Below are 25,146 nucleotides of genomic sequence, written 5' to 3' on the forward strand. Positions count from 1 at the left end.
ATCCAGGACAAGATGGCATCATGATAAAATTGGAGCCAGACCATTTAGGAATGAAACCAGGAAGCACTTTTTCCACAAAGGGGAGTGGAATTCTGTAACTCTCTCCCTCAAAAGGCCGTCAATTTTGGATCAATTGGAATTTTCAAGACGGAGACTGATGAGATTTTTGTTAGGAAAGGATGTCAAGGGATATGGAGCAATGGCAGGTAAATAGAGTTGAGGTACATATCGGCTATGATTTGAGTGACAGAAAAGGCCTGAGGGGCTGAAAGGCTTAATTCGGTTCCTATGTCCAGGAAATACAATAAGATTACAATCTCTGCATGATGCATTATCTGACTGCATGTCTGGGGCTTCAAAGTAATGTACAAGACCAGCAGTACATTACCAACAAGGACAAGAATGAAGGCCTCCTTGATAAAGTGCAACATCCCCACCGACACCTGGGAGTCCCTGGCCAAAGACCGCCCTAAGTGGAGGAAGTGCATCCAGGGGGGCGCTGAGCACCTCGAGTCTCGTCGCCGAGAGCATGCAAAAATCACGTGCAGGCAGCGGAAGGAGCGTGCGGCAAACCTGTCCCACCCACCCTTTCCTTCAACCACTGTCTGTCCCACCTATGACAGAGACTGTAATTCCCGTATTGGATTGTTCAGTCACCTCAAAACTCTTTTTTTTTTTGAAAAGAGTGGAAGCAAGTCTTCCTCGATTTCGAGGGACTGCCTATGATGATGACAATAAGACCAGCAGCACATGACCAACAAGGACAGTACAAGTATCAGAATCGATGAACATTAAAATGCACAGAAACATAATTTTCTCCTATACGGTGTCTACGATTGTGACGTTGCCGACATAAAACTGAAAGGATATCGGCAGGAAATTATAAGTCACTCCCCACTTCTCTCTTACCTGCCACAATTTGAAATGGCTGAAACACCAAAAATCTCAATCTCAATCCAAAAATGTGTGTTTATGAAACTATTAGCTTGCTGCAAGACATGGTCAACAGTTATGCAAATGTGCTGCTTGCTCACACCCGTGGTGTCAGAGCACTCCGCTTAACAGCCACAGAAATAAACATATGTCAGCTCAAAGTCTAAGTATATTTGCACATCAAACCACATGCCTGCTTAACAATTACACAAATGGATTAGAAGTCAAGTGATGACACATACTTTCCACTGTGAAGCGTGAAGCCATTTTCTCCAGCAATGCAACTTCCCTCAAAATAATTTATTTTATTTCAATCTCTACCAATAATTCGCTTGGGTTTTTCCAACTTATTATTTCCCTCCTCTCTTCCCACTCCCGACTTTTGGCAGGCAAGGTTCTGGTAAAACTATTCAAATTGGTCACAAGGTTAGAGTACTGCAACTGACTTCTTGTCTGATTTGTATTTCCTCCCAAGAAATACAGTCCCGTCACAGCCAAAAAACAATGGCATTGAAAAACTCAATTTCCGGTGAATTTCAGGGAAAACCAAAACTACCTCCTGAAATTAATTAGTAAAAAAAGACGGCCGGTGGTAACTGAACAGACTTATTAGCAGCTGCTGAAAATTGCCGCGCTATTTTACCTGAACACTAAGTCCTTGTTCTGAATTGGCTTCCAAGGCTGCATAAATGTCGACAATAGAGCAAACGTCAGGACAAGACAAGAAACACTTGACACAGGTCAGCAGATAAACAGAAAAGTGAAGAAAAACAAGGGAGTAAAGCAAAAAAGCAAGTTGATAAACAGATCCAAAAGGAGATACCGAGAATGATGGAATGCTGGTACAATCACTCTGCCAACAATTGACACGCAAACTGGGTCCTGTTAAATCGAGGCGCTCTCCTGCAGTCTTTGAAACCCCGAGATGTGATTGCCAACGGAGAACAGCATTTAATAAATGGCCAGGGTTTAATGCATCACAAAGTCAGGATCTGCTTTCAGACTGCAGAAATCAGTATTTTTGTTTATCATCAACCACGCCATCAATCATTAAATGCTGCTGAAGTTCGCACAATATTTATCCCTCAATCAATAGAACATAAAAAAACATTATCTGGTCATTATCACATTGCTGTTTGTGGTAGCTTGCTGTGCGCAAATTGGCTGTTGCGTTTCTGACATTACAACAGCGATTATACTTCAAAAAGTACTTCATTGACTGCAAAGCGCTGAGACGTCCTGTGGCCCTGAAAGGCCCACTGGTCAGCTGACCTTCAGAGTATGGTCGGCACATCTTTGGGGGGGGGGGGGGGGGGGGGGGGGAAAGAGTGGGTGGGGAAAACTCACATTTTATATCACTGTTTGCGAAAAGCATTTGGACCATTTTCTTCAATCAAAAGGCTTCAAACATGAAAAACAGAATGTTGTGTTGCCGCCCAGCTTTGCGTGCATGCGGGTGATCCTCTCCCACCACCCCACGGTACGGGTCGTGGGAGCCCATTAAATCCATTCTTCACATAGGACTAACTACTCTATCAGCTGGTATAAAGATGGCTGCTGCCATGGAAGGAGTGTCATATCTCATCGGTGAGACTGTTAACCAGCCTGCGAATCCTTCACACTGCTCTCCAAGAGGGAAGTGCGTGAAACTGTGAAATGATATGAAAGTTGACCACAGAATATCAAGTCACTGGTGAAAAAAAAATTACAGAAACACTTCTATGTTAAAAGGTTACTGTAACGGCCGGGGGTGGGGGGGAGGGGGAGGCAGGTGAGAGGAGAAACATTTTCTCCTCCACAGAGCCTCATACTTGGACTGCTATGGTAGCGACTGCAATCATCACAGCTTCAACCAATTTGATGTACAAACCAAAATGGGAGTCCTTGCTAACGTCACAACTCGGGGAAGGACTTCACCTCCATTTCAAGTCGTGTTGTCAAAAGCAAATCAGATGGGAGAAGTGTTTAAGTCCCTCTATTGCCATATATTATCGGCAGTTAAGTAACTTAGCCATTGTTGACATTGACACTTATACACCCCCACCACCTATTTACTTTCCACATCTTGCTCTTGACATGGAAAAAATTCCATGGCATTGATAATGTTTTATCCAACAAGCAATGCTGAAGAATTTAGGCAAGGTGACTGTTTGTTGCAATCTCTGCAAACCCAATCTACACAACATGGTGCACATCAGGTCATTTTTGGCAACTAAAGAAGGGGAATATATTGGGAGAAGACATGGCACAATTGTTTTTATTCTTGCTTGGTCCCAACAAGGTCTTTTTAAAAAAAAAAAATCTCTCCCCTACCCCTCCTCTCCTGAAACACGGATTTGCACAACAGTACAGTTTCCTCCAGATCGTTGCCCAATATTCAACTGAGGGTGTGCCTGTGAAATTGCCAAATAAAGACTGGAATGGACTCCAAAGCACATTTTTAGAAAACGCTGATTGTGGCAAATCAACCAAGAAAAATGAGGGCGCAAACTGTGTTTTTTTAATATCAGGAAGCAGATGAAGTATAAACAACCACAGCAGGCCAGGCAATGATCTGACAACGTGTCAAACTGAAAGCAGCTGGACTTCACAGCACACAAATTATTAAGCGAGATAATCTTGTTCTTCTCATGCACAGATTACCAAAATGGCATAAGCAAACATGTGGGCATAATGTCATGTGTTCATTCATCTTTTTATAAATTGGAAAACCGTTTTCCTTATTGATACGAATTGGCAGAGGGTCAGATTTGAAATACCAAGAAATGCAGAAATTCAGCAGGTGGTTAATGGCATGCACACATATTAAAATCAAAATAGCACAAATTTATATTACGTAGAAATGAAATGTTAATTTCAGTGGGTGCACATTTTTGCAAAGCATTATTGGAAACTATGGCCGAGATATTCGGTCTTACCCTGTCTGAGGGCGGTCACTCTCGGGAGGGGCGAGACTTAGCGACAGGCGCAGGAAGTCTCGCCCTTGATAAATTTGGGTTCCTGTCCCAGATCAAGCGCTCCATTTCCTTCCTGAGGCGGTAACAGGGAGCACACCTCTGCAGCTGCACACTGGGCCGCGCATCACTGCCACATCCAAGGAGCCCCTCCCTCACTGAAAGGGAAGGGCACAGGCTGCTGACTCTGCGGCAGGAAAAGGCACTTAAAGCTGGACCACTGGGGAGCCGGGGTGCTGCACAATCAGCCCGACACTCAAGCAGAGTGCCGGGCTGGGCGATCGCGGCCATGCCCCTGCGAAGAACACAGCATCAGGAGCGGCAACAAAAAGACAAGTTCTTTTTTCTGCACTCGGCCACCTCACCTTTAATTTTCGCCCTGGTAGCATCCGGCTGCCCGATACACGCCCCCTGAAGCTGTCGGTATTATCGCTCAGTGCAGCTGCAGGACACGAAAGCCAATTTCGGGGCCGGGGTGATGCACAGGGCAACGACGTAACGATCTCTCGGGTGGGGGGGGGGGGGGGGCGCGAACAGGAGACACGAGGGAGCCTAATTTCTCCCCCAAATCGCTTTTTCCAGTTTGAAATTTATCCCCATGTCTTTTTGCTTCAAGTCCATTTGGACTTGCTGTCAAGAAGTCAGAAAGACAACTGAAAAGCCTCTGATACTCACTTTGGACAGCAAGGGGAGCTAGCATTTCTGTTCCACACCCCAAGGCGTGTCTTGCTCGCACATCTCAAATGAAGAATGGAAGATATCTGCTGGAATCCCACTACACACCTGTATTAAAACCAATTTGATATACAGCTCGTGCATCATCCCCAGACATCGCAGCTTTAAGCAAGGAAAAGATGCATACGTGATCTTCTAAATGCTGGCGAGTACACTCGAACAAACAAAACCATCGAATCTTAATTAATGCAACAGTTAAAATCCAGCTTCAAATTTAGTCTTTAGCGCACAAAAATTCTATTACTTTTGCATTTGTGTAATTTATTTTCACCATTAGCCTGACCTAATGTTGAAGAATCTTATTTTTCCTTTCGGTCAATAAAAATAAATATTTGCACAAACTGCCGTTAGTAATTGTGCCAAGGGTACTCAGCCAATGAGCCTGAACATATAGTGAATGGAATTATAAACATAAGCTGTGTTCTACCCAACAAAAACTTCAAAGCTCATTACATGCAGGCTTAAGAGTGTTTTTTGGGAAGGAAAGGGGGGGGGGGCGGAAAGAGAATGATGGCGACTTACACAAAAATATTAAAATCATTGAAATGGCACAAGATAAAGTGCATTTTGAAGTTCTTCACAATGTTGAACATATATTTATGATTTGGGCATTAAAAGGATGCTGGGGAATGGTTGAAGCAGATTGCATTGACATGTTTAAGGGGTACCTGATGCATACATGAGCGAGAAGGGGATAGAGGGATTCGGGACAGGGTGGGAAGAGGTAATTAGAGTCGGAGGAGGTTCATATGAAGTAGAAACTCCGACATCGACGAGTTGGGCCGTTTCTGTGTTTCTGGAGATTCTACGCAATTCTATGTAATTAAGTGGCAATTTGACAAGGCCAGTCAGCTGCACAATTTTGCACCGGAATTCCCTTTCCGACATTACAACAGCGACTACACTTCGAAAGCACTTCATTGGCTGTAAAGTGCTTGACAGGTGAAGCACGAGGTGAAAGGCGCTATATAAATGCAAGTCTTTCCTTTTTTATTTCTTTCTTGATTGCCTTTGCCAACACCGATGGCGAATTTTCAATGCAACACTTCCACTCCACATCTGAAAACAGATAGTTACCAGAGCTTTTTCACTTTCGCCTTCTGCTCCAATAGCTTCCATACTGCACGGTGATCCTCTCGCTTCTTCCTGGTGGTGTTTCCCCGGCCTGCGGCCCTGCGCACCTATTGATAGGACAGAAGCGGTCACTAAAATTAAATGAGCCTTTACATGAAGGGCCAGAAAAGACAATGCCCATCTTGAGCAGCTGGAAATCCATCGTTACATTCATGGAATCAAGCTGCATCAGTTACGCCAAGGAACGAGAGACAAATTTACATCATCTGTTGAACCTCTCTGAAGCCAGAATTATCGGGGGCTCAATTATCAGGGGAAAAAACTGCAAATGCCGCCCGTCAAAAGATGATGCTGGAAATACACAACAGGTCCGCTGTCCACCTGCAAAGAGAAGAGATGGTTTCAAGCTCAGGGTCTAGACCTTGCGTCAACGCTGGGAACTCGTAAATAAGCAAACCCTTTCATATGACGATACTAAACAAGGAGAGTCCCTCCCCTCGACTATTTCGTTCAGTCCGACAAAAGAGGCTCACTTGTGTTCAGTTTCCTCTTCTCAAACAGTCCACACCCGAAACATGAAACCGATCTCAGCTCTTTTCAGGCGACAGACCTGCTGTGCATTTCCAGCTCTTTATATTGACTCATTTTTATTGACTCTTATTTCTGTTGACCACTCACCCGTGTTAAAATTGTGGATTCGGTATCAATAAAATGGGACCTTTCCACCATCCTCCTTGCCAATTTATAGAATCAGTTTCCTGCAATTCTGCTTGTGTAAGGCGCCAAATATCCTCACACAAATAACTAGTTCAGTAAATTGCAATGTTCCTCCAACAAGTGTCAGACTTTCAAGATTTCTTCATCTCTTTTCTCCCTCACCCATCAGCTATGATATTTCACGACATTTCGACACCGATTAGCAAAGTCTATTAGTCAAACATGCACGTCAACATTTAAATGGGTAACAAAATCAGAATTCGAATGTGTTCCACTCAGTCCAAACTCCCCAGTGGTTTCCAGTTATCCCAAAGCAAATCAACCTCTCTCGTTGGTTTCCACCCCAGTCACCCACAATCCTTTTGCTCTGCTCAGATCCCCATCGCTGTGCCATGATCCAATCAGGGTCAGCTGCCTTGATGGCAGCAGCCCGCAGGTAAGTCTGCGGAGAGTGCAACCAATCTCAGCAATAGTCCATTGTTTACTTCTGCACTACATCAGTGGAAATATTTCTGCTTCAGTTCCATGATTTGTCATCATAAATGAAATACCAAATGAGAAAATAAGAAAGGTTACTTATGAGGGAACTGCCATTTGGCCCAAAGCACATATTTCTATATTTAAATTATTTTCTCGTGGTATCCCATTGTACTCTGAATAACCACAACCTTTTTCTTTTGTTAAGCTCACACTTGGGAGATTTATCACCAAGTCTAAAAAGGATTTTCTGATAATGTCAGCCGTGGCTCAGTGGGTAGCACCCTCGCCTCGGAGTCAGAAGGTTGGGGGTTCAGGTCCCACTCCAGGGACTTGAGCACTAAAAATCCAGGCTGACACTCCCAGTGCAGTGCTGAGGGAGTGCTGCAGTGTCGGAGGTGCCGTCTTTCGGAGGAGACGTTAAACCGAGGCCCCGTCTGCGCTCTCAGGCGAATGTAAAAGATCCCATGGCACTATTTCGAAGAAGAGCAGGGGAGTTCTCCCTGGTGTCCTGGCCGATAATTATTCCTCAATCAACATTATTATAAAAAAAGAGATTATCTGGTCATTATCACATTGCTGTTTGTGGGAGCTTGCTGTGCACAAGTTGGCTGCTGCATTTCCCACATTACAACAGTGACCATACTTCATTGGCTGTTGAGATATATTCACAGAGCACGGCACATACAGCTTTCTATAATGGCAGACAGCATCTCAGAAGTTCCAGAAGCTTCTGGTCAGCTGACTCATTGATTCACCTTTAGTTGCAGTCACACAATACGTCCACATCCAGTGTGGAGCTACAACATTACAAGCTTATAGACATTACAGCTGTCAAGTGCTGAGACGTCCTGTGGTCATGAAAGGCGCTATATAAATGCAATTCTTTCTTTCTTTTCAATTGATTCCAAATTTGCCATCTGTTCATTTCCACTTTGCACTCTGGTCCTACTTTCTTGATGCAGCTTGAAGTAATTGTGACAGAAATTAAGCATTTTTGCCCATGACTGTTTATTGGACATTCTCTGGTCACGGGACACGCCGGGTTAAAACTGAATCGCGTTCACCGATTCTGTAGGCTGCAAAGAATCGATGCGCCAGACTGGCTGATACGGGCAACCCGGGACTTGGATTGATCGGGGCCCCCATCTCAGAGCAATGTTTGGAACTGCCTCATGGGTCATGCCATTCCATGCATCCTGTTCAAGTGTTCACAGTACATTTGTTCAAACAGCTACTTGTGTGGACAAATACTAAATGCAATTCTTGGAGTAAGTCGCTACGTAAGTATGGCGAAGAGAGTAAGGAAATTTCGGTTTTAATTCCTTTTGGTCCAAAATATCTGAAAGGAAGTTTGGAGCTGTATCTTCGCTGCATTAAAACGGGACTGTAGTCAGACGCTCTAGGTACTGGCTATCTCGAGGGCTCCTAGACTAGTAAAAGGACCCATGTTTCATTGGTTGGTTTTATGTTGAGAGTTAACGCAGCATCTTTGCTCTTTTGATAGCAAGGAGAACAAGGAAAGTTTGCACTTATTGTAAATCAGTTTGTGCTCAATATGACTCATTAAACCATTCTAATGGTAATGACATTTGTCTAGTGGTTTATGGCCCCAGTCACAGTTTAATAGTCTACATTCCTCTCCCCAAGACCAGAAAATCACATGGGAGCACACAATACAACCAAAGCTTTTTTATGGCATTGCTTTCAAAACTGATCATTGTGTTCCAAATGTGATCAGGCCAGCACATTGTAAAACCGTAGCCGAACTTGTGGAGACTAATATTCTATCACTGACGACATGAGAGCATTTCTTCGTTGCTTCAACACTTGGTTTGCACATCGAGAGCAACGGAACTATTATGGAGGTCCTTTCTTGGGTTAATTTGATTCCATTCGTTGTCGACTTATACCCATCGTTTTACGCCAAAATGTTAAACATTTTAAAGCGATCGAGACCAGACAATTTTCTTCAAATAAAAAAACCTCATCAAATACAACAACTTGCTAAAAGTTAAAAAAATTAAGCAAATGCATTTACACACATGGAAAAAGGTCGAGGATCATTACATTGGGGTCCTACAGTTAGCTTGAAAGAAAAAAATTAACTGAACAGGAATTTAACGTCGCAAATCATTTGGGGCAAACGCCCAATCGTACCCATGAAGTTGGCAGTAAATTGGTTTTTCACTAATTAATCTCTTTCATTTTCCACGGTGTTGACTATGAAGTTGTAATCAGGCAGACCACAAAGCATCCCATTTTTGCAGTATGTAACAAAAACCAATACTTACACTGGAGTGTAGAAGTTGCACTGGAGGGAATTCAGAAATAGATTTAGTAATGCAGTGCTGAACAGACAGGAGCAGATTATAGCTTGCTGCATATCACATTCTCAGTCTCTGCTGTACTGATAGGAATCACACGTCATTTGCCCAAGCACTTGCATTGTCAAAAGGCAGGGAATAGACCAACCAACTAGCCTCTCAGCCCAACAATGATTAAGAGAACATTTACATCCCAGCCATGTCCACAGCTGAATTGATTGACCACAGCAAAGTGATTTCAGACAGGTGTTCTTTTTTTTTAAAATACCGTCAATAAAAATCAACTGCCATATTGACCATTGCCGCTAGCACAAATCGCTTTAATGCCAAAACACGCGCAATAGGAACCACCATTTTAAATACTAAAATTGCAAAAATTTACCCCAAAAACTAAATCAAAAGTCCCACCATGGCAAAAAGTATTCAATAAGACTGGAAACTTGTAGGCAGCAGAAGGAAGCTATCGGAGTGTTGTGAAAATATGGCACCCCCACCCAAACTGGCCTACAAGTGATTCGAGTTCATGCTACATGGTTATCTCTTAATGACCTCTGAAGTGGTAGAGCAAACCAATCCGTTGTCAGGGCAAATGGGGACAGGCGTTTTAAACACAGGTTTGCCGGAATGGTCATAGAATCATAGAAATTTACAGCATGGAAGGAGACCATTTCAACTCATCGTATCCGTGCTGGCCGACAAAGAGCCAATCCCACTTTCCAGCTCTTGGTCCATAGCTCTGTAGGTTACGGCACTTCAAATATCTTATAAACATGGTGAGGGTTCCTGCCTCTACCACCCTTTCAGGCAGTGAGCTCCAGACCCCCACCACCCTCTGGGTGAAGAGATTTCCCCTCAAATCCCCTCTAAAACTCCTACCAATTACTTTAAATCTATGTCCCATGGTTGTTGACTCCTCGACTGAGGGAAATAGGTCCTTCCCTTCCACTCCATCTAGACCCCTCATGATTTTATATACCTCAATGAGGTCTCCCCTCAGCCTCCTCTGTTCCAAAGAGAACAACCCCAGCCTATCCAATCTGGCTTCATAGCTAAAATTCTCCAGTCTAGGCAACATCCTCATAGATCTCCTCTGTACCCTCTCCAGTGCAATCACATGCAGAATTGCACGCAGTGGCTCAGGGCTCAATTTTGGCCCACCCCTTTTTTCTGCGCAATTACTGGAGATGCGCCGCTTTTCTCCGTTAAGAAGTGCGGCAAAAAAATTCCTCCCCACTTTGGCCGCTGTCCGGCCTCTCCCCGGTCGTCGCGCAGCGTGGCCAGTCAAGTCGGGGACGGAGCCAGCGTCCTGCGCTGAAAACAGTGTCAGCATGTCTGCACGTGCGCATTGGAGTCGGGTCACGATGATCACGCATGCATAGTCGCGCCGAAATAGGAGCAGAAGGAGTAGGTGGTGGAAAATGAGTTTTGAACGTTCGTGTGTAGGCTTGCAAAATCAATGTGTGTTAGAAAGGGTAAATCCCAATGCGGAGCACAAAGTCGTGTTGTTCTTCAAATGTTTCCACCATGCTATCAGAGGACCCTTACATGTGATTAAAGGAGCACAGCAACAGTACCTACAGCGCTGTGCGTGTCCTGATGTCGGCAGTTCAATCGCTCCCACCCAGAGTCCTGGCCAAGTGGCCTCCCACACCGGCCAGCCCATTGCCTTCCCGGGCCGAGTTTTCAGACGAACGTCGGACTTACTACTTTTTTATTTGTTATTGAATGCTTATTACTTTTTGTGCTTTGTTTAATGCTTTCTAAGTCTTGGTGCTTTAGGTGCAGGTCCTCTCCACTTCCCTTCCTGCCCCTATCCCAGGCCGAATGGCCTCCGATGTACCTACCCTGCGCTGATTTCTTAACTCTCTGCAAGGGTTTTCTGAAGTGGCCACATACACGGGCCGAAGTAGATTTGGAGTAACTATTAGCTGACCAACAGTGATTATACTTTGAGAGTATTTCATTGGCTGTAAAGCACTTTAGGATGTCCTGAGGCCATGAAAAGCGATATAGAAATGCAAGTCTTTATTTTTTATTATTTATTTAATTTTTATAGTACTGCACTGGACTGTCAGCGTAGACTTTTGTGCTCAAGTCTCTGGAGTACACAGTCCAGTTGGGTGATGGCACAGGTTCGTGTATATAAAAAGTATATATCTGTGCCATCACCCAACCTGGGTGTACAAAATTAGGAACGTACTCCATTTGGCAACTGAAATTAGTGAAGGTTTCATGATCATTTTTCTAAGTTTGCTATATTTGGAAGAGAATGAAGAGAACTGGAAAGTGACTAATGTAACTACTTTTTAAAGAAAGTCCAGATATACCTGATAAAATACCATTTAGACCACAACAAACGACTGTCTGACTCTGCTGTTTAACCACCACAGAAAAATTTACAGGAGGCAGTGCATAATGTCTGAAGTGCGATGGTCAGAATGTGCGTGCTCGTGTAAAGTGCGTACGTGTACATACACACGTCCAGTGTGCTGCCGCTTTCAAGCTTCTTGTCACTGCTTCGCCACATACCGTGAAGTTTACACACCACTTACGCAGCTTCAACCAATTTCCCCATTAATTTGCTCATATCTCCAACTTCCAACACAAAACAAATCTTGGTTTAATCTCATTTATCCAGTAATGAGACAACATTAACCAGTCCTACATCAAAACAAATGACTTCAAGCTTGGTCTCAACTATCTAGCATCCGTTCTGTCATGTTAACTCCATGGTGAGTGCTGCAAGCTACACTTTTAGTATGTCTTTCCTGCTTGATTTGCTTCACCCCGACCCATTTTCTTTGAGTTCAGCTGACTAAGCCACAGAGTCAGAAATTTACAGCACAGAAGGCCGTTTGGCCCATCGTGCCCCTTGGAAAGAGCAGACATGTTTAATCTCACACCCCCACTTTTTGTCTGTAACCTTGTAAGTTCCTCATCCTCTTTTCAAATTATTTATGGAATCACATTTATGGAAGAACCACCGTTTCCTCTTCAGGCAGAGCTGTTCAGATCCCGACAACCGAGTGAAAATATTTCTCTTCATGCCCCTTGTAGATCTTTTGCCAAGAAGATTACATCTATGACCTCTGGTTATTGGCCCACTTACCAAAGGGACCAACTTTGCTCCAACTACTCTATCAAAACTTCATCTTGAAAACCTCGATTAGCTCACCTCTGAACTTCCTGTTGCAAGGAGAAGAGTCCTAACTTTTCTAACCTCTCCTCATAACTGAAGTACCTTATCCCTGGTAACATCCTGGTAAACCTCTTCTGGTACCCTTTCTAATGCCTTTAACATCTTTCCTGAAACATGGTTCCCAGAATTGCCCACAATACTCCTACCGAGCCCGAGCCAGTGAATTATAAAGTTCCAGCATGATCTCTTTGCTTTTATATTCTCTGCCTTTATTTAAAAACCGAAGTAACCCATATGCTTTTTTAAACCACGATCAACTTGCCCTGCCACCTTTAAGGGTGTGTATATGGACACCAAGGTGTCACTGCTCATCTACACTTTTCAAAGTCGTGCTATTTATAGTACACGGTCAGTCCTCATGTCATTTCTCTGTATTCAACTCTTTGTCTGTTGTACTCCTGACCATTTCACCAGCCAACATCATCCTGAAGTCTACAACTGTTTTCATCACTATCTACTACGTTGCTAAGTTTCGTATCATCTGCAAACTTTATAATGCTGCTCCCTACACCCGAGTCAAGATATTTTATAAATAAACATTTGCTCTCATCTATAGAAGGCAATGAGAAAGTAATCCATGTGCCTATTGGTTTTAGCCAGCAAATAGTGTAATAATTTACAGAAGAATATTTTGTTCTTGCCCCTGTGGCTGTAAATATATCGCAGCTATTAATCTTTGATTGGAAGCTGTGGCTTGTGTTTGCAGCTAGCAATGTCTTTTACATAACATAACATAACATAAGAAATAGGAGCAGGAGTAGGCCATACGGTCCCTCGAGCCTGCTCCGCCATTCAAAACGATCATGGCTGATCCGATCATGGACTCAGCTCCACTTCCCTGCCTGCTCCCCATAACCCTCGACTCACCTGTAGTTCAAAATTCTGTCTATCTCCGTCTTGAATATATTCAATGTCCAGCCTCCACAGCTCTCTGGGGCAGAGAATTCCACAGATTCACAACCCTCAGAGAAGAAATTCCTCATCTCCGTTTTAAATAGGCGATCCCTTATTCTGAAACTATGCCCCCTAGTTCCAGACTCCCCCACGAGGGGAAACATCCTCTCTGCATCTACCCAGTCAAGCCCCCTTTTCGATCGGTTTTGGATCCTCTTTCATCGGCACTGATTGGTTTCTGCAACTTATGACCCAGATTAAAAAGACAGCTCATTTCTGTTGTTTGTGGACATCTTGGTTCATTAACCCACATCGAATTTCTCTCTAATTTAACAAACTTCACAAACTAAAGAGCTCATCTTGAAGTATTAAAATTTCCCCATCTACTCCAATTGCTTTAGCACAGTGTTATCACCAGGCATGGCATCTATTGGTCGTGTTATATGGGGGTGGGGGGGGTAGAGAGAGAGAGAGAGAGGAGGAAGGAAAAATCATTGCTAATTTCCTTTAATATTGCTTTTTTTTTTAGACTTTTAAACTCATCACTTGAAATGACTAAGTGGTATATATTTCAGCTCAAGTTGGTTCCAAGATGACACACCATAGCAATTGATGAGAAGCCTTGTTGGATACAGAAACTGACCAGCAGGGATTACTTCAAACAGCAAGAGAAGATGACAACCATCAAGACTCACTTCTGATTCTGTGAAAAGGCAGCCATTACCCCAAAAACAGCGAGACTTCAAATACTGACCAAGAAATAACCAACCCGACAAGGAGTTGGCTTAAAATTCATTGTCAGGCATCTCAATGCTGAGATGTAGAAGGGAACTTTTTACACACAGAATAAACCCCTCTGGTCAAGCTGGATGCAGCCTTCAGACTACATGGGACAGCGGAAAGAACCAAAGATAACTTTAATATCAATCATATCTTCGAGTGGCGTTACCCCCTTGTTACTTCAACCACTGTCTGTCCCACCTCTGACAGAGACTGTAATTCCCGTATTGGACTGTACAGTCACCTGAGAACTCACTTTTAGAGTGGAAGCAAGTCTTCCTCGATTTCGAGGGACTGCGTACGATGACTTCCCTGAAATGGAAATTGCCAGTCCACAACAAACTAGTGCATAAAGCATGCCAAGAATGTTGAGTGAATCTTTTCAGTAACCTCAGTGCTGTCCCCTCTGTCCCTTTTCATTTTTTTAGGAAATCTCACTGATGTGGTTTTGTGCAATTCTATATTAAACCGAATGCAGAATTTCTAATATCATGTGCAATTCTGCCAGAGCACCTTTAGCTGATGCTATCATCTACTATAAATCTGCTAAGTTGCCAAACCGAATGTGTATACTGCCCGATTCCATAGCAGATTACACTGGTTCCGCGATAGCTTTTACCTCTTGCAACAATGTCCAAATTGGCTTCATTTCTTTTCCCTCTCGTCTCCTCTCCCTTCTGGGAAATGGAGACAGACAACATTGGCTCTATTTACCAAATGGAGGAAGGAAGGAAAGAGGAAAAAAATTAAACACAAAGTTAGTCAAATTACGTCTCACACAAATGGCCATTTTTGCACCATGAATCTGGATATTTGGTGGAGACGGGATATTCAACCACAGGATGTCATAGCTTAGCCCAGCTTGTCCTTGCTCCAATTGGTACGTCGTGGCAGTGGATCGGTATTCAGCAAGAGCCAGCAATTGGGGAATTCAGCTAATTGGATATCTCTTACAAAGGCACGATGTGATGCTGGCTGCCTCCTGCGCTGTATGATTCCATTCTACACTTCCAATAGAAACAAAAGCTGAAAGCGCTGGAAACATTCAGATCAGCCCCGTGTCTATGGGGTTAACATTTCAGACATGGACCATTCTTCCTGATCTGCACTGCCGCCTGAGGAAATAAAAGAGTGCTCCAAGACTAGGTCCTCAAATCTACCACCAAGCTCATGGTCTACAGGGCTGCAGTAATACCCGCCCTCCTGTATGGATCAGAGGCATGGACAATGTACAGAAGACACCTCAAGTCGCTGGAGATATATCGCCAACATGTCTCCGCAAGATCCTGCAAATCCCCTGGGAGGACAGGTGCACCAACATCAGTGTCCTCGCCCAGGCTAACATCCCCAGCATTGAAGCACTGACCACACTCAATCAGCTTCGCTGGGCAGGCCACATAGTACGCATGCCAGACACAAGACTCCCAAAGCAAGTGCTCTATGCGGAGCTCCTTCACGGCAAACGAGCCAAAGGTGGGCAGCGGAAACATTATAAGGACACCCTCAAAGCCTCCCTGGTAAAGTGCGACACCACCACTGACACTTGGGAGTCCTTGGCCGAAGACTGCCCTAAGTGAAGAAAGTGCATCTGGGAGGGCGCTGAGTTCTTCGAATCTCAACACCGAGAGCGTGAAGAGGTCAAGCGTAGGCAGCAGAAGGAGCGTGCGGCAAACCAGTCCCACCCAACCCTTCCCTCGGTGAAAGTCTGTCGCACCTGTGACAGAGTCTGTGGCCCTCGTATTGGACTGTTCACCACCAAAGAACTCACTTCAGGAGTGGAAACAAGTCTTCCTCGATTCCGAGGGACTGCCGATGATGATGGGAGTGCAATGTTCCCTCTAATTTTCTTGGTTTGGGTGCGACCCCGTCCCCCCGCCCTTTAATGGCTGCGTAGCTCATTTAAATCTCTGCGCATGCGCATTTTTTCCATTCAAAAGCCTGTGACTGACCTGCGCGGGAGCTCCAGGCCGCTGCGTGTGCAGCTTAACGGGAACACCGCTGCTGAGTGTTTTCAGCATTTCCTATTTTTGTTTCAGATTTTCATCGTCTGACAGTGAAAGAACTGTTGTGCATGAAATATGCATAATTATCGATATTAAACCTTTAAGTGTCCGGCTTCCTTTCAAATCTTCTCCATGATATTTTGCTGATAGCGCACTGACTGCTATAAAACAGTTTGCAACTCCACAGGAAATTTGTCTGTATATTTAAATCTTGCAGAGGTGTGCAGTTCCCGTTGTCAAGATTATCACACTGCTATGTCATTTAACGGTGAAACTTTGTTCAATCTTCCAATGTAAACAGCCTTAATGAACCAATTAAATCACTCAAAATGCTTTTACTAAAAAAATTAGTGTCATTTCTCTCCGCAGGCATTGACATATTTAAAGTCTAAAAGATATTTAAAAAATGAAAAACATTTCACAATTTCCTTTTCTATTTTTATCCATAATTTATTAATAATTTGATTTCACCCATCGACCACTAAAACCCATGCCTTTATCACCTCCAGACTCGACTATTCCAATGCTTTCCGAGCTGGCTTCCCATCCCCCATGCTCTAAACTTCACCTTATCCAAAACGCTACTGTCCGTATCCCATCCCGTCACGCGTGCTTCCTGACTAACATGGATTCCCAATCCCCAAATACCTCTAATTTAAAATTCTCATTCTCGTGTTTCAATCCATTCACGGCCTCCATCCTCTCTATTGTTGCAGCTCCCGCTTGGTCATCCATTGAAACATAGAAAATAGGAGCAGTAGGCGGCCATTCGGCCCTTCGAGTCTGCACCGCCATTCAATATGATCATGGCTAATCCTCCATCTCAACACCATATTCCCGCTTTTACCACATACCCCTTGATGCCTTTTGCTTCTAGAAATCTACCAATCTCCCTCTTAAATATATTCAGTGACTTGGCCTCCACAGCCTTCTGTGGTAGAGAATTCCACAGGTTCACCACCCTGAGTGAAGAAATGTCTCCATTTCGGTCCGAAATTGCCTTCCCCTTGTTCTGGACTTCTCAGCCAGGGGAAACATCCTCCCCGCATCCAGTCTATCCAGCCCCGTCAGAATTTTATACGTTTCAATGAAATCCCCTCTCATTCTTCTAAACTCTAGTGAATACAGGCCCAGTCGACCCAATCTCTCCTCATACGACAGTCCTGCCATCCCAGGAATCAGTCTGGTGAACCTCCGCTGCACTCCCTCTATGGCAAGTACATCCTTTCTTAGGTAAGGAGACCAAAACTGCACACAATACTCCAGGTGCGGTCTCACCAAGGCCCTGTATAACTGTCGTCAGACATCCTTGCTCCTGTACTCAAATCCTCTTCCAATGAAGGCCAACATACCATGTGCCTTCGTAACTGCTTGCTTTCAATGACTGGTGTACGAGGACACCCAGGTCCCGCTGTTTATTGACACTTCCCAAGCTATCACCATTTAAATAATACTTTGTCCTTATGCTTTTCCTACCCAAGTGGATAACTTCACATTTATCCACGTTATACTGTTTTTGCCCACTCACTCAACCTACCTAAATCGCCTTGCAGCGTCTTTGCATCCTCCTCACAACCCCACCTAGTTTTGTATCGTCAGCAAACTTGGAAATATTACATTTGGTTCCCTCATCCAAATCATTTATATATATTGTGAATAGCTGGGGCCCAAGCACTGATCTCTGTTTACCCCACTAGGCACTGCCTGCCACCCCGAAAAAGGCCCGTTTATTCCTACTCTGTTTCCTGTCAGTTAACCAATTTTCAATCCATGCCAATACATTACGTGGGACAAAATCAAAGGCCTTCTGAAAATCCAAATACACTGCATCCCACTGGTTCTCCCTTATCTATTCTAACAGTTACATCCTCAAAAAGCTCCAGCAGGTTTGTCAAACATGATTTTCCTTTCATAAATCCACGTTGACTTTGTTTAATCCCGTTGATATCATCGAAGTGTGCCGTTATCACATCCTTTATAATAGATTCTCGCATTTTCCCTACTACTGATGTTAGGCTAACCGGTTTGTAGTTCCCGGTTTTCTCTTTCCCTCCTTTTTTTTTTTAAAATAGTGGGGTTACATTTGCCATCCTCCAATCTGCAGGAACTGTTCCATAATCTATAGAATTTGGGAAGATGACAACCAATGTATCTACTATTTCCATGGCTACCTCTTTTCGTATTCTGGGATGCAGATCATCAGGCCCTGGGGATTTATCGGCCTTCAGTCCCATTAGTTTCTCCAGCACTATTTTCTTACTAATAATCATTTCTTTTAATTCCTCTTGCTCACTAGACCCTTGGTTCCCTCGAATTTCTGGGACGTTATTTGTGTCCTCTTCCGTGAAGGAAGAACTGAAGTATTTAATTGTTCTCCCCCTCTCCTTTACCCCTCCATTGGTAGCCGTGTCCTCAGCCATCTAAGTCGCAAGTTTTGGAATTCTGTCCCTCAAACCCTCTCTGCCTCCACCGCTATCTCCCCCTTTAAAACCACTTCTTTTTCCATGCCTTTGTTCACATCTGGTGTCTCCATTTTTGCCTCGGTGTCTATTTCTGGCTGACTGTGCCTCTGAAGCTCCTTGGGATGTTTTTCTACATTAAAGGCGCTATATAAATGCAAGTAATTGTTCTTTTTGCTTACCGTACAGCAGTTGGACAGTGCTTTCAACCACATCTGTCCATTCTGAGAAAGTGCAATTTCAAAACAAGCAACAAAAGCTGACGAGTAGGAAGGGTCTGTCTCCTCATTCCTCTGAGGATTTTGAGAGTTTTCGGTTTTCCAAAAGACTCTGATGGCGATTGGATTGTCAAAGCTTTATTTTAGGCAAATGTGGTATTTAAATTTAACAAAACCAGCGAAAAGCAGCGCTGGTAAACTGCAGCGTCGCGGAACTTGGTTAAAGAGTGAAATAGAAAACAGACTGTTCATACAAAATGGGGTGCTGGCTATTGCCTTTGAAAAAAAAACCTCTCCTGAAGCTTTTTTGAGGCTTAAGAAAATGTTGGTATGTGCATATAACAACTCTGAATGCACATAGTTGCTTTGAAGATTCAAATAGGTGGCAAGACAGGAACATGCAAGTTCAAGAAAGTAATTTGCACAGCTACGCTCGCTAGGACATCAGATAATGCGATGGGTACATGGAATGGAGCTGGAAAAGAAATTGCATTTTGTCGAAGTCGCAATAAATAATCAATGGCAGGCATCCAGGCGCAAATTGCGCAGTCGTTTTTTTTTACAAGGGGTCAAACTAACATCAGAGAGAATGCAGAACCCGTGACAGTTGTCCTGCCGAGAGAAGTGATAGATCGCACAGATGGAAAAATAGGATCACCTCACACAGTTAAGTGATTGCAAGATACAAATGTAAAATGTGCAAAGCTGAACAGAATAATTGTCTTGGACCCAAGTAAGTAAGGTAGGCAGTACTTCATGGAAGTAGAGAAAGCAGCTTATTGAAAAGGGTTGGGCTTTTTGTTCATTAGTGGTGAGTCAAACCACATCCAGTCGAACTGAGAAATGGTTTAAATGGGAAAGTGTGGAGAGCAGAATATGGTTCAGTGGAGAGTGAGGAAAGACGCAATGACCACCCTGCAAGGAGCAGAGGCAAGACTCTGTTTTACAGTGGTGTGTACGTAGAATGGTTTGCCTGAACGGAGACTCGAGAAAAATATGAAACATGGGCTTGTTTTACACAAAGCTGCATCTTAAACAGAGAAAAAAAATAGTGGGAGATGTAGCATTGCTCGGAGAGGGAGAAGGCACGGTGGAGTCAGAGGATTATCGAAAAAGTTGATTTAATTTTGGAAAAGGGAGATCAAAATGGATGGAAATTTATAGCATTAGAACGGAAATTAAATGCCAGGAATTAGTATGCATCACCTGGAGAAGAGGAAATTAATGTGGAATTATTTGAACAGTAGATGAGAAGAAAGGCGGGTAATAAAATTCAGTGATTTTAATTACCCTGAATGAAATAGAGTAACGGCAGGGATCTTTTTTAAAAAGAGGAAGAAAATTAATAGCATTAATACAAATCTGTCCATGACACAGTTTGTTAAAGGTCAGCTTCCTTGTGAAAAGATACCTGGCAAATGGTTCTTATTTTGGAAAGGAGTTCTGCCCCATTTTCACGATTATATATTTCAATGCAACTGCATATCTTGGTTGCAAACAAAGAAGTTTGTCTATATATTGGAGAATGCAAATAAACGTAATCATAGAACCAGAAGAGGGCCTGCTGCGCACTTCAGACTAAATGTATTTAAAAAGTTAAAAAATTTTAAGGGAAGGATTGGAATATACAGCAAGGGTAAAAACTGCTCCAATGACCATTCTAGACAAAATAGAATGGTTGCAACACCGGAGGCCACCATTTGGCCAGTGGAGTCCGTGCCGGCTCTCTGCAAGAGCACCTCAGCCAGCCCCACTCCCCCGCCCTTTCCCCGTAGCTCTGCAAATATGTCTCCTTCAGCTACTTATCCAATTCCCTTTTGAAAGCCACGATTGAGTCTGCCTCCACCACCCTCTCAGGCCGTGTATCCCAGATCCTAACCACTCGCTGCGTAAAAAGGTTTTCCCTCGTGTCGCCTTTGGTTCTTCTGCCAATCACCTTAAATCGGTGTCCTCTGGTTCTCGACCCTTCCGCCAATGGGAACAGTTTCTCTAGATCTACTCTGTCCAGGCCCCTCATGATTTTGAACACCTCAATCAAATCTCCTCTCAACCTTCTCTGCTCCAAGGAGAACAACCCCAGCTTCTCCAGTCTATCCACGTCACTGAAGTCCCTCATCCCTGGAACCATTCTCGTAAATTTCCTCTGCACCCTCTCTAAGGCCTTCACATCCTTCCTAAAGTCTAGAATTGGACCAGTGCTTAAAAACTAGAACAAAATCTACAAAGATCATTGGAGTTAAGGTAGATTCGTTATAAAAAAAAGTTACAAAAATATTCCTTAAAATGTATAATTGGGGATAAAGCACAAAATTTCCTTTGCACTACGCTTTTTTCTGTAGGCAACTGCCGTTGGGAAGTATCAATTTGTCAACAAAATAAATGGCTGTTCCATTAACTGGAGTACATTCACAATGTGTCTCAAGATCAGAACATATGTCGTCAAGAGCACTTCAGCAAGTTAGTGCAGAAGCCCAAAGTGAACTGAATGCATTAAGGCCATTTCCTAATATTGCCCACATGACCCACAGCAAGAACCATGATTCAAAATAAAAACCTGACCACCACGACACAAAGAAATGAGAGTCAGAATTCCCAAAGAATTTGACAATTGAATGAAATAATTTCTTGAGATGTTATAATATAAAATAGGCAATCTTGATTGATAATTTATTAGCCTGGGTGTACACTGGTTTGATGAAATATCAACTGCATATTTTTCCCACAAATGATTGCTAATACAGTTTGTCATTTGATTTTGTAATAAAAGACATTTTGTATGTTCCTGCTCATAAGTCCCATCACCCCCGTGCTCACTGGCCTACATTGGCTCCCAGTTGTCGGATCCGTTCCTTCCCCCCTGCATTTCCCCCCCTACCCCCCCCTCCCTAACAGTAAAAATTGGACTATTGAATATAAAAACTCAGAACTGCATCACAGCTTGCAAAAAGAGCTGGGCAGGAAAGGGTTAATTCTTAGATTGCAGCCAAACCATCAGACATCATGAGGGACTATGATACAGGATATCTGCCATCGACCTAAATCACCAGACAATGGCAGCAGAGAGACAGACATTCACACTTTAATGGTTTCCTGTCTGAAACGATACAGGAACATTCATATATTCATTTACCTTAAGGGGTTACATTGTTTAAAAATCATACCCTGGACTGTGGCTCCAGAAACGCTGGTATCAGGGTAAGCCTAGATAACAGACCTGACCCTGAGTCATTTGGATGTGAATGCTACCAACAATTAAGTCACCTTGGGAAGGTCGACAGGCAGGGGGCCAAGGTAATCAGGGACATTGACTTTAGATGAGGAACAATTAGTCATCAAGAGTTCATATTTGATGTGGCCATCGTGTTAAATCTGTTCCAAGATTGCAAGTTGGGCTTTTGGTATAAAGACAAAGCCATTTTCGAAGGTAAAGGATGCAGCAGTACAGGAACAGCAACAGAAGCCAGCCAGTCTTCGGGACACAAGCTGCAACCAAGGAAAGGGTCTACAATCAACCTCAGAAGACAGCCGAGGAATTGCCGATTGTATGCTTTGCTCCAGCCAAATCATAGAAGGGTTTTGTGTTTGGGTAACTTTACATGTAACAGTCAAATTGCCAACGGGTTTAACTGTGTCAAGTTGTGCCAATGCAAATTTCTTTTCGTAGGGGATTGCATTCTGGGTGTGTTAGTCCCACATGGATCGTAGCGATTTATACTAGAGAGGTAGTTGTGTGTTTGTTCAATAAAATGAACGAATCTTGGTTGAGCAAAAAAGCCTGTGCCATGAGTAATTTTGAACGGAATAATCCTGACATCAAAGAACCATGTAATGGGAGACGAGGCATTTCGTAACCCTTACACCGTTGTGCAACACCTCGATTTCAAAATGTTCATCCTGGTTTACAAATCCCTCCTTTGTGTCACCCCTCCCTATCTCTAATCTCCTTCAGCCTCACAATCCCCGCCCCCACCCACCCCACGTATCTGCGCTCCTCAAATGTTTTACCTTGAGCATCCATTATAATCGCTCAACTATCGGTGGCCCAAACTCCCCTGCCTCTCGACCTTTCTTTCCTCCTTTAGGATGCTCCTTCAAACCTACCTCTGCGACCAGGCTTTTGGTTATCTGCCCTAATTTCCGATGTGGCTCAGTGTCAAATTTTTGTCTTATAACACTCCTGTGAAGACGACTTCGGACGTTTTACTACGTTAAAGGCGCTACATAAATAAAAGTTGTTGTTGTTCCTGCTCAGATACCAAGTCATTTTGACCAGGCTACACTAATGTTAGATTAACTAATCTTAGCAGGGCAACAGTTGGAAACTCAACTGGCCATAGGACTCCCAGAGTAGGGATGGAGGGAGGAGGGGGAAATTGAGGAAAGGAAATTCAGCCAGATTCCAGCCATTGTGCCCTCTAAATTTTTTTGGTGCGGCCAAAGCCTTCAAGGGGCTTCGCGGGCCATTCAAAATACAGCGCGTGCGCGTTTTTTTCATTGAAAAGCATACTGCGCCCGCGGTCACACAGCTGAAAGGGAACGTTGGTTCCAGCTCACTGTCACTGTTCGGGGACCTTTGCTTGAATGTGTACACCAGGGAAAACAGCAATCGGTTCAATTGTGATGGTCTCCATGCTCAAGTCACTTCTCACACCCACTGTTTAAGCTCATACAACATGAAATGCCACTTGAGTGAGATACAGGAGGTCTGTTGGTGCTTGAAGAACACGGTGCCTTTTGGGAGTGTGGGGTGTGGGGGGGAAATGACAGGGGAAAAACACTGCATAGTGCATTTTTAAAATGTCATCCATATTCTGCTTTTTGAAAATTTTGGATGCATGCAAATATATTGGTACAAAATATATTAAAAAATGCAGCTTTTTAAAAAAATATATAAATGGGAAAGTGGGTTAAAAACTAGCAACAGAAACCCAAATATCATTTCAAGGCATTGATTGGAACAGGAAGTAGATGTTGATTTATATCACAGTTTCTTAAACTGCTGCACACACTTATGGACCAGCATATCCCTCACTCCATACCATTACCATCAAGCCAGAGGGCCAATCCTGGTTCAAAGGCCCCAAATTTCCCCAGCAGCTTAGAGTAGCGATGTGGTGCGCCTGGAGGAAAGAAAGCGGCAAAAATCTACCTTGTAATTTGGTTGCTCCCTCATCGTCCGGATCCATTGGCGTCGCGCAGCAGAGTCTGGGGGGGGAGCTTGGGCCCAGCGTGTCGTGCAGTGCCAGCAGGGGCACGCATGACCGTTGGCGTGTGCGAGCATGCGCAACGGGCACTTCAGTCTGCGCGCATGCGCAGTGTCACAGGAAGCTTGGCAATCGGCCAATCAAAGGGAGAGTTTCCTCAGAATAAGTGGCTATGGAGCATAGGTGAGGTCTGAATACTGATTTGTGCGTGGCTGAGTGGAAAGGAGTGCTGGATAGGTGGAAGAGAGGTGCAAGTGTGATCTTTGAACATTACCTGCGTTTGAGTCCAATAGACGAATGGCGCAAGAGCGGGCAAGAACCACCAAGAATTTCCTCCATGAGGAAGTGGAGAAATTAGTAACCGTTATTGAGGAGAAATGGCTGGAGCTGGATATCAGCATGAGTGGTCCGTCAAAGGTCTCCCCCAAGGAAATGAGGAAAAGATGGAACCTCATTGCCGAAAAATTCTCTGCTGGGGTCAACACTGCAAGATCTGGAAGCCAGTGCAAGAAGAAATGGCAGGACATTGGTCAAGTAGTGAGTGTAAGTAATATCTTCATCTTTAAATTGAATTGCGGTGGAAAACATGAGCATCTGTATGTGTCCCACCCATCAGAAGCACACCCTGTCTGACAATTTATAATTTCATCTTTACAGAAGAAATTGGCCCAAAACAAGAGGGAGAGAACTAGAACAGGAGGAGGAGGGCCAAATCTGCACCAACTGACACCCCTGGAACAGAGGGTTGCTGCCTTGCTGAGTCGCACCGGCAGAAAAAGAATCAGCTCTGCACAAGCTGGACACACACGCGAGGGTGAGGGAGAGTTATTAAAATGCATAGTGGCCCTTCAAATCAACCTGCTGACTGACCTGCTACGCGTGAGACAACTCATGCCACCCATCCTGCCCTCTCTTGTGCTGCTAACCATTCGACGACAACACTCAAGATGCTGAGGATCCAGATGCGTGCGCTCCAGACCAAGGTGGGTGGGGTGGGGGGGGAGGGGTCCATGGAAATGTGTGCACGGGAGAATGCTGACCACGATATCAATCAGGACAGATCACAGGGCATCACACAGCCAGAAACCTCCTTTAGCTCCTCGACAACCTTCCGAGGTCGCGGGTCCGAGTGGCGGTCGGGAAATGCATATCGGGACACCCAGTGTCCCACC

At 44.0% G+C, this 25,146-nt stretch overlaps 1 protein-coding gene across 7 annotated transcripts in view; it reads right to left on the reverse strand.

Annotated features, from left to right (window-relative positions):
• Window positions 1–25,146, reverse strand: part of osbpl8 (oxysterol binding protein-like 8) — a 207,063-nt gene that overhangs the window by 146,819 nt on the left and 35,098 nt on the right. For 5 of the 7 annotated variants that reach the window (XM_070900102.1, XM_070900100.1, XM_070900099.1 and 2 more), the window contains one exon: window positions 5,700–5,803. The exons of 1 other annotated variant lie outside the window; for it this stretch is intronic. Coding sequence is in view for 4 of the 6 variants with exons in the window: in XM_070900100.1 (XP_070756201.1) it covers window positions 5,700–5,803 (104 nt within the window). In the remaining 2 variants the exon portion in view is untranslated. Of the gene's footprint in view, window positions 1–3,851; window positions 3,935–5,699; window positions 5,804–25,146 lie in introns of those variants that run through there. One more of the 7 variants, XM_070900104.1, reaches the window with a different exon arrangement.

The sequence above is a fragment of the Pristiophorus japonicus genome, chromosome 15, assembly GCF_044704955.1.
Source record: "Pristiophorus japonicus isolate sPriJap1 chromosome 15, sPriJap1.hap1, whole genome shotgun sequence".
In the NCBI taxonomy this organism is placed as follows: Eukaryota; Metazoa; Chordata; class Chondrichthyes; family Pristiophoridae; genus Pristiophorus; species Pristiophorus japonicus.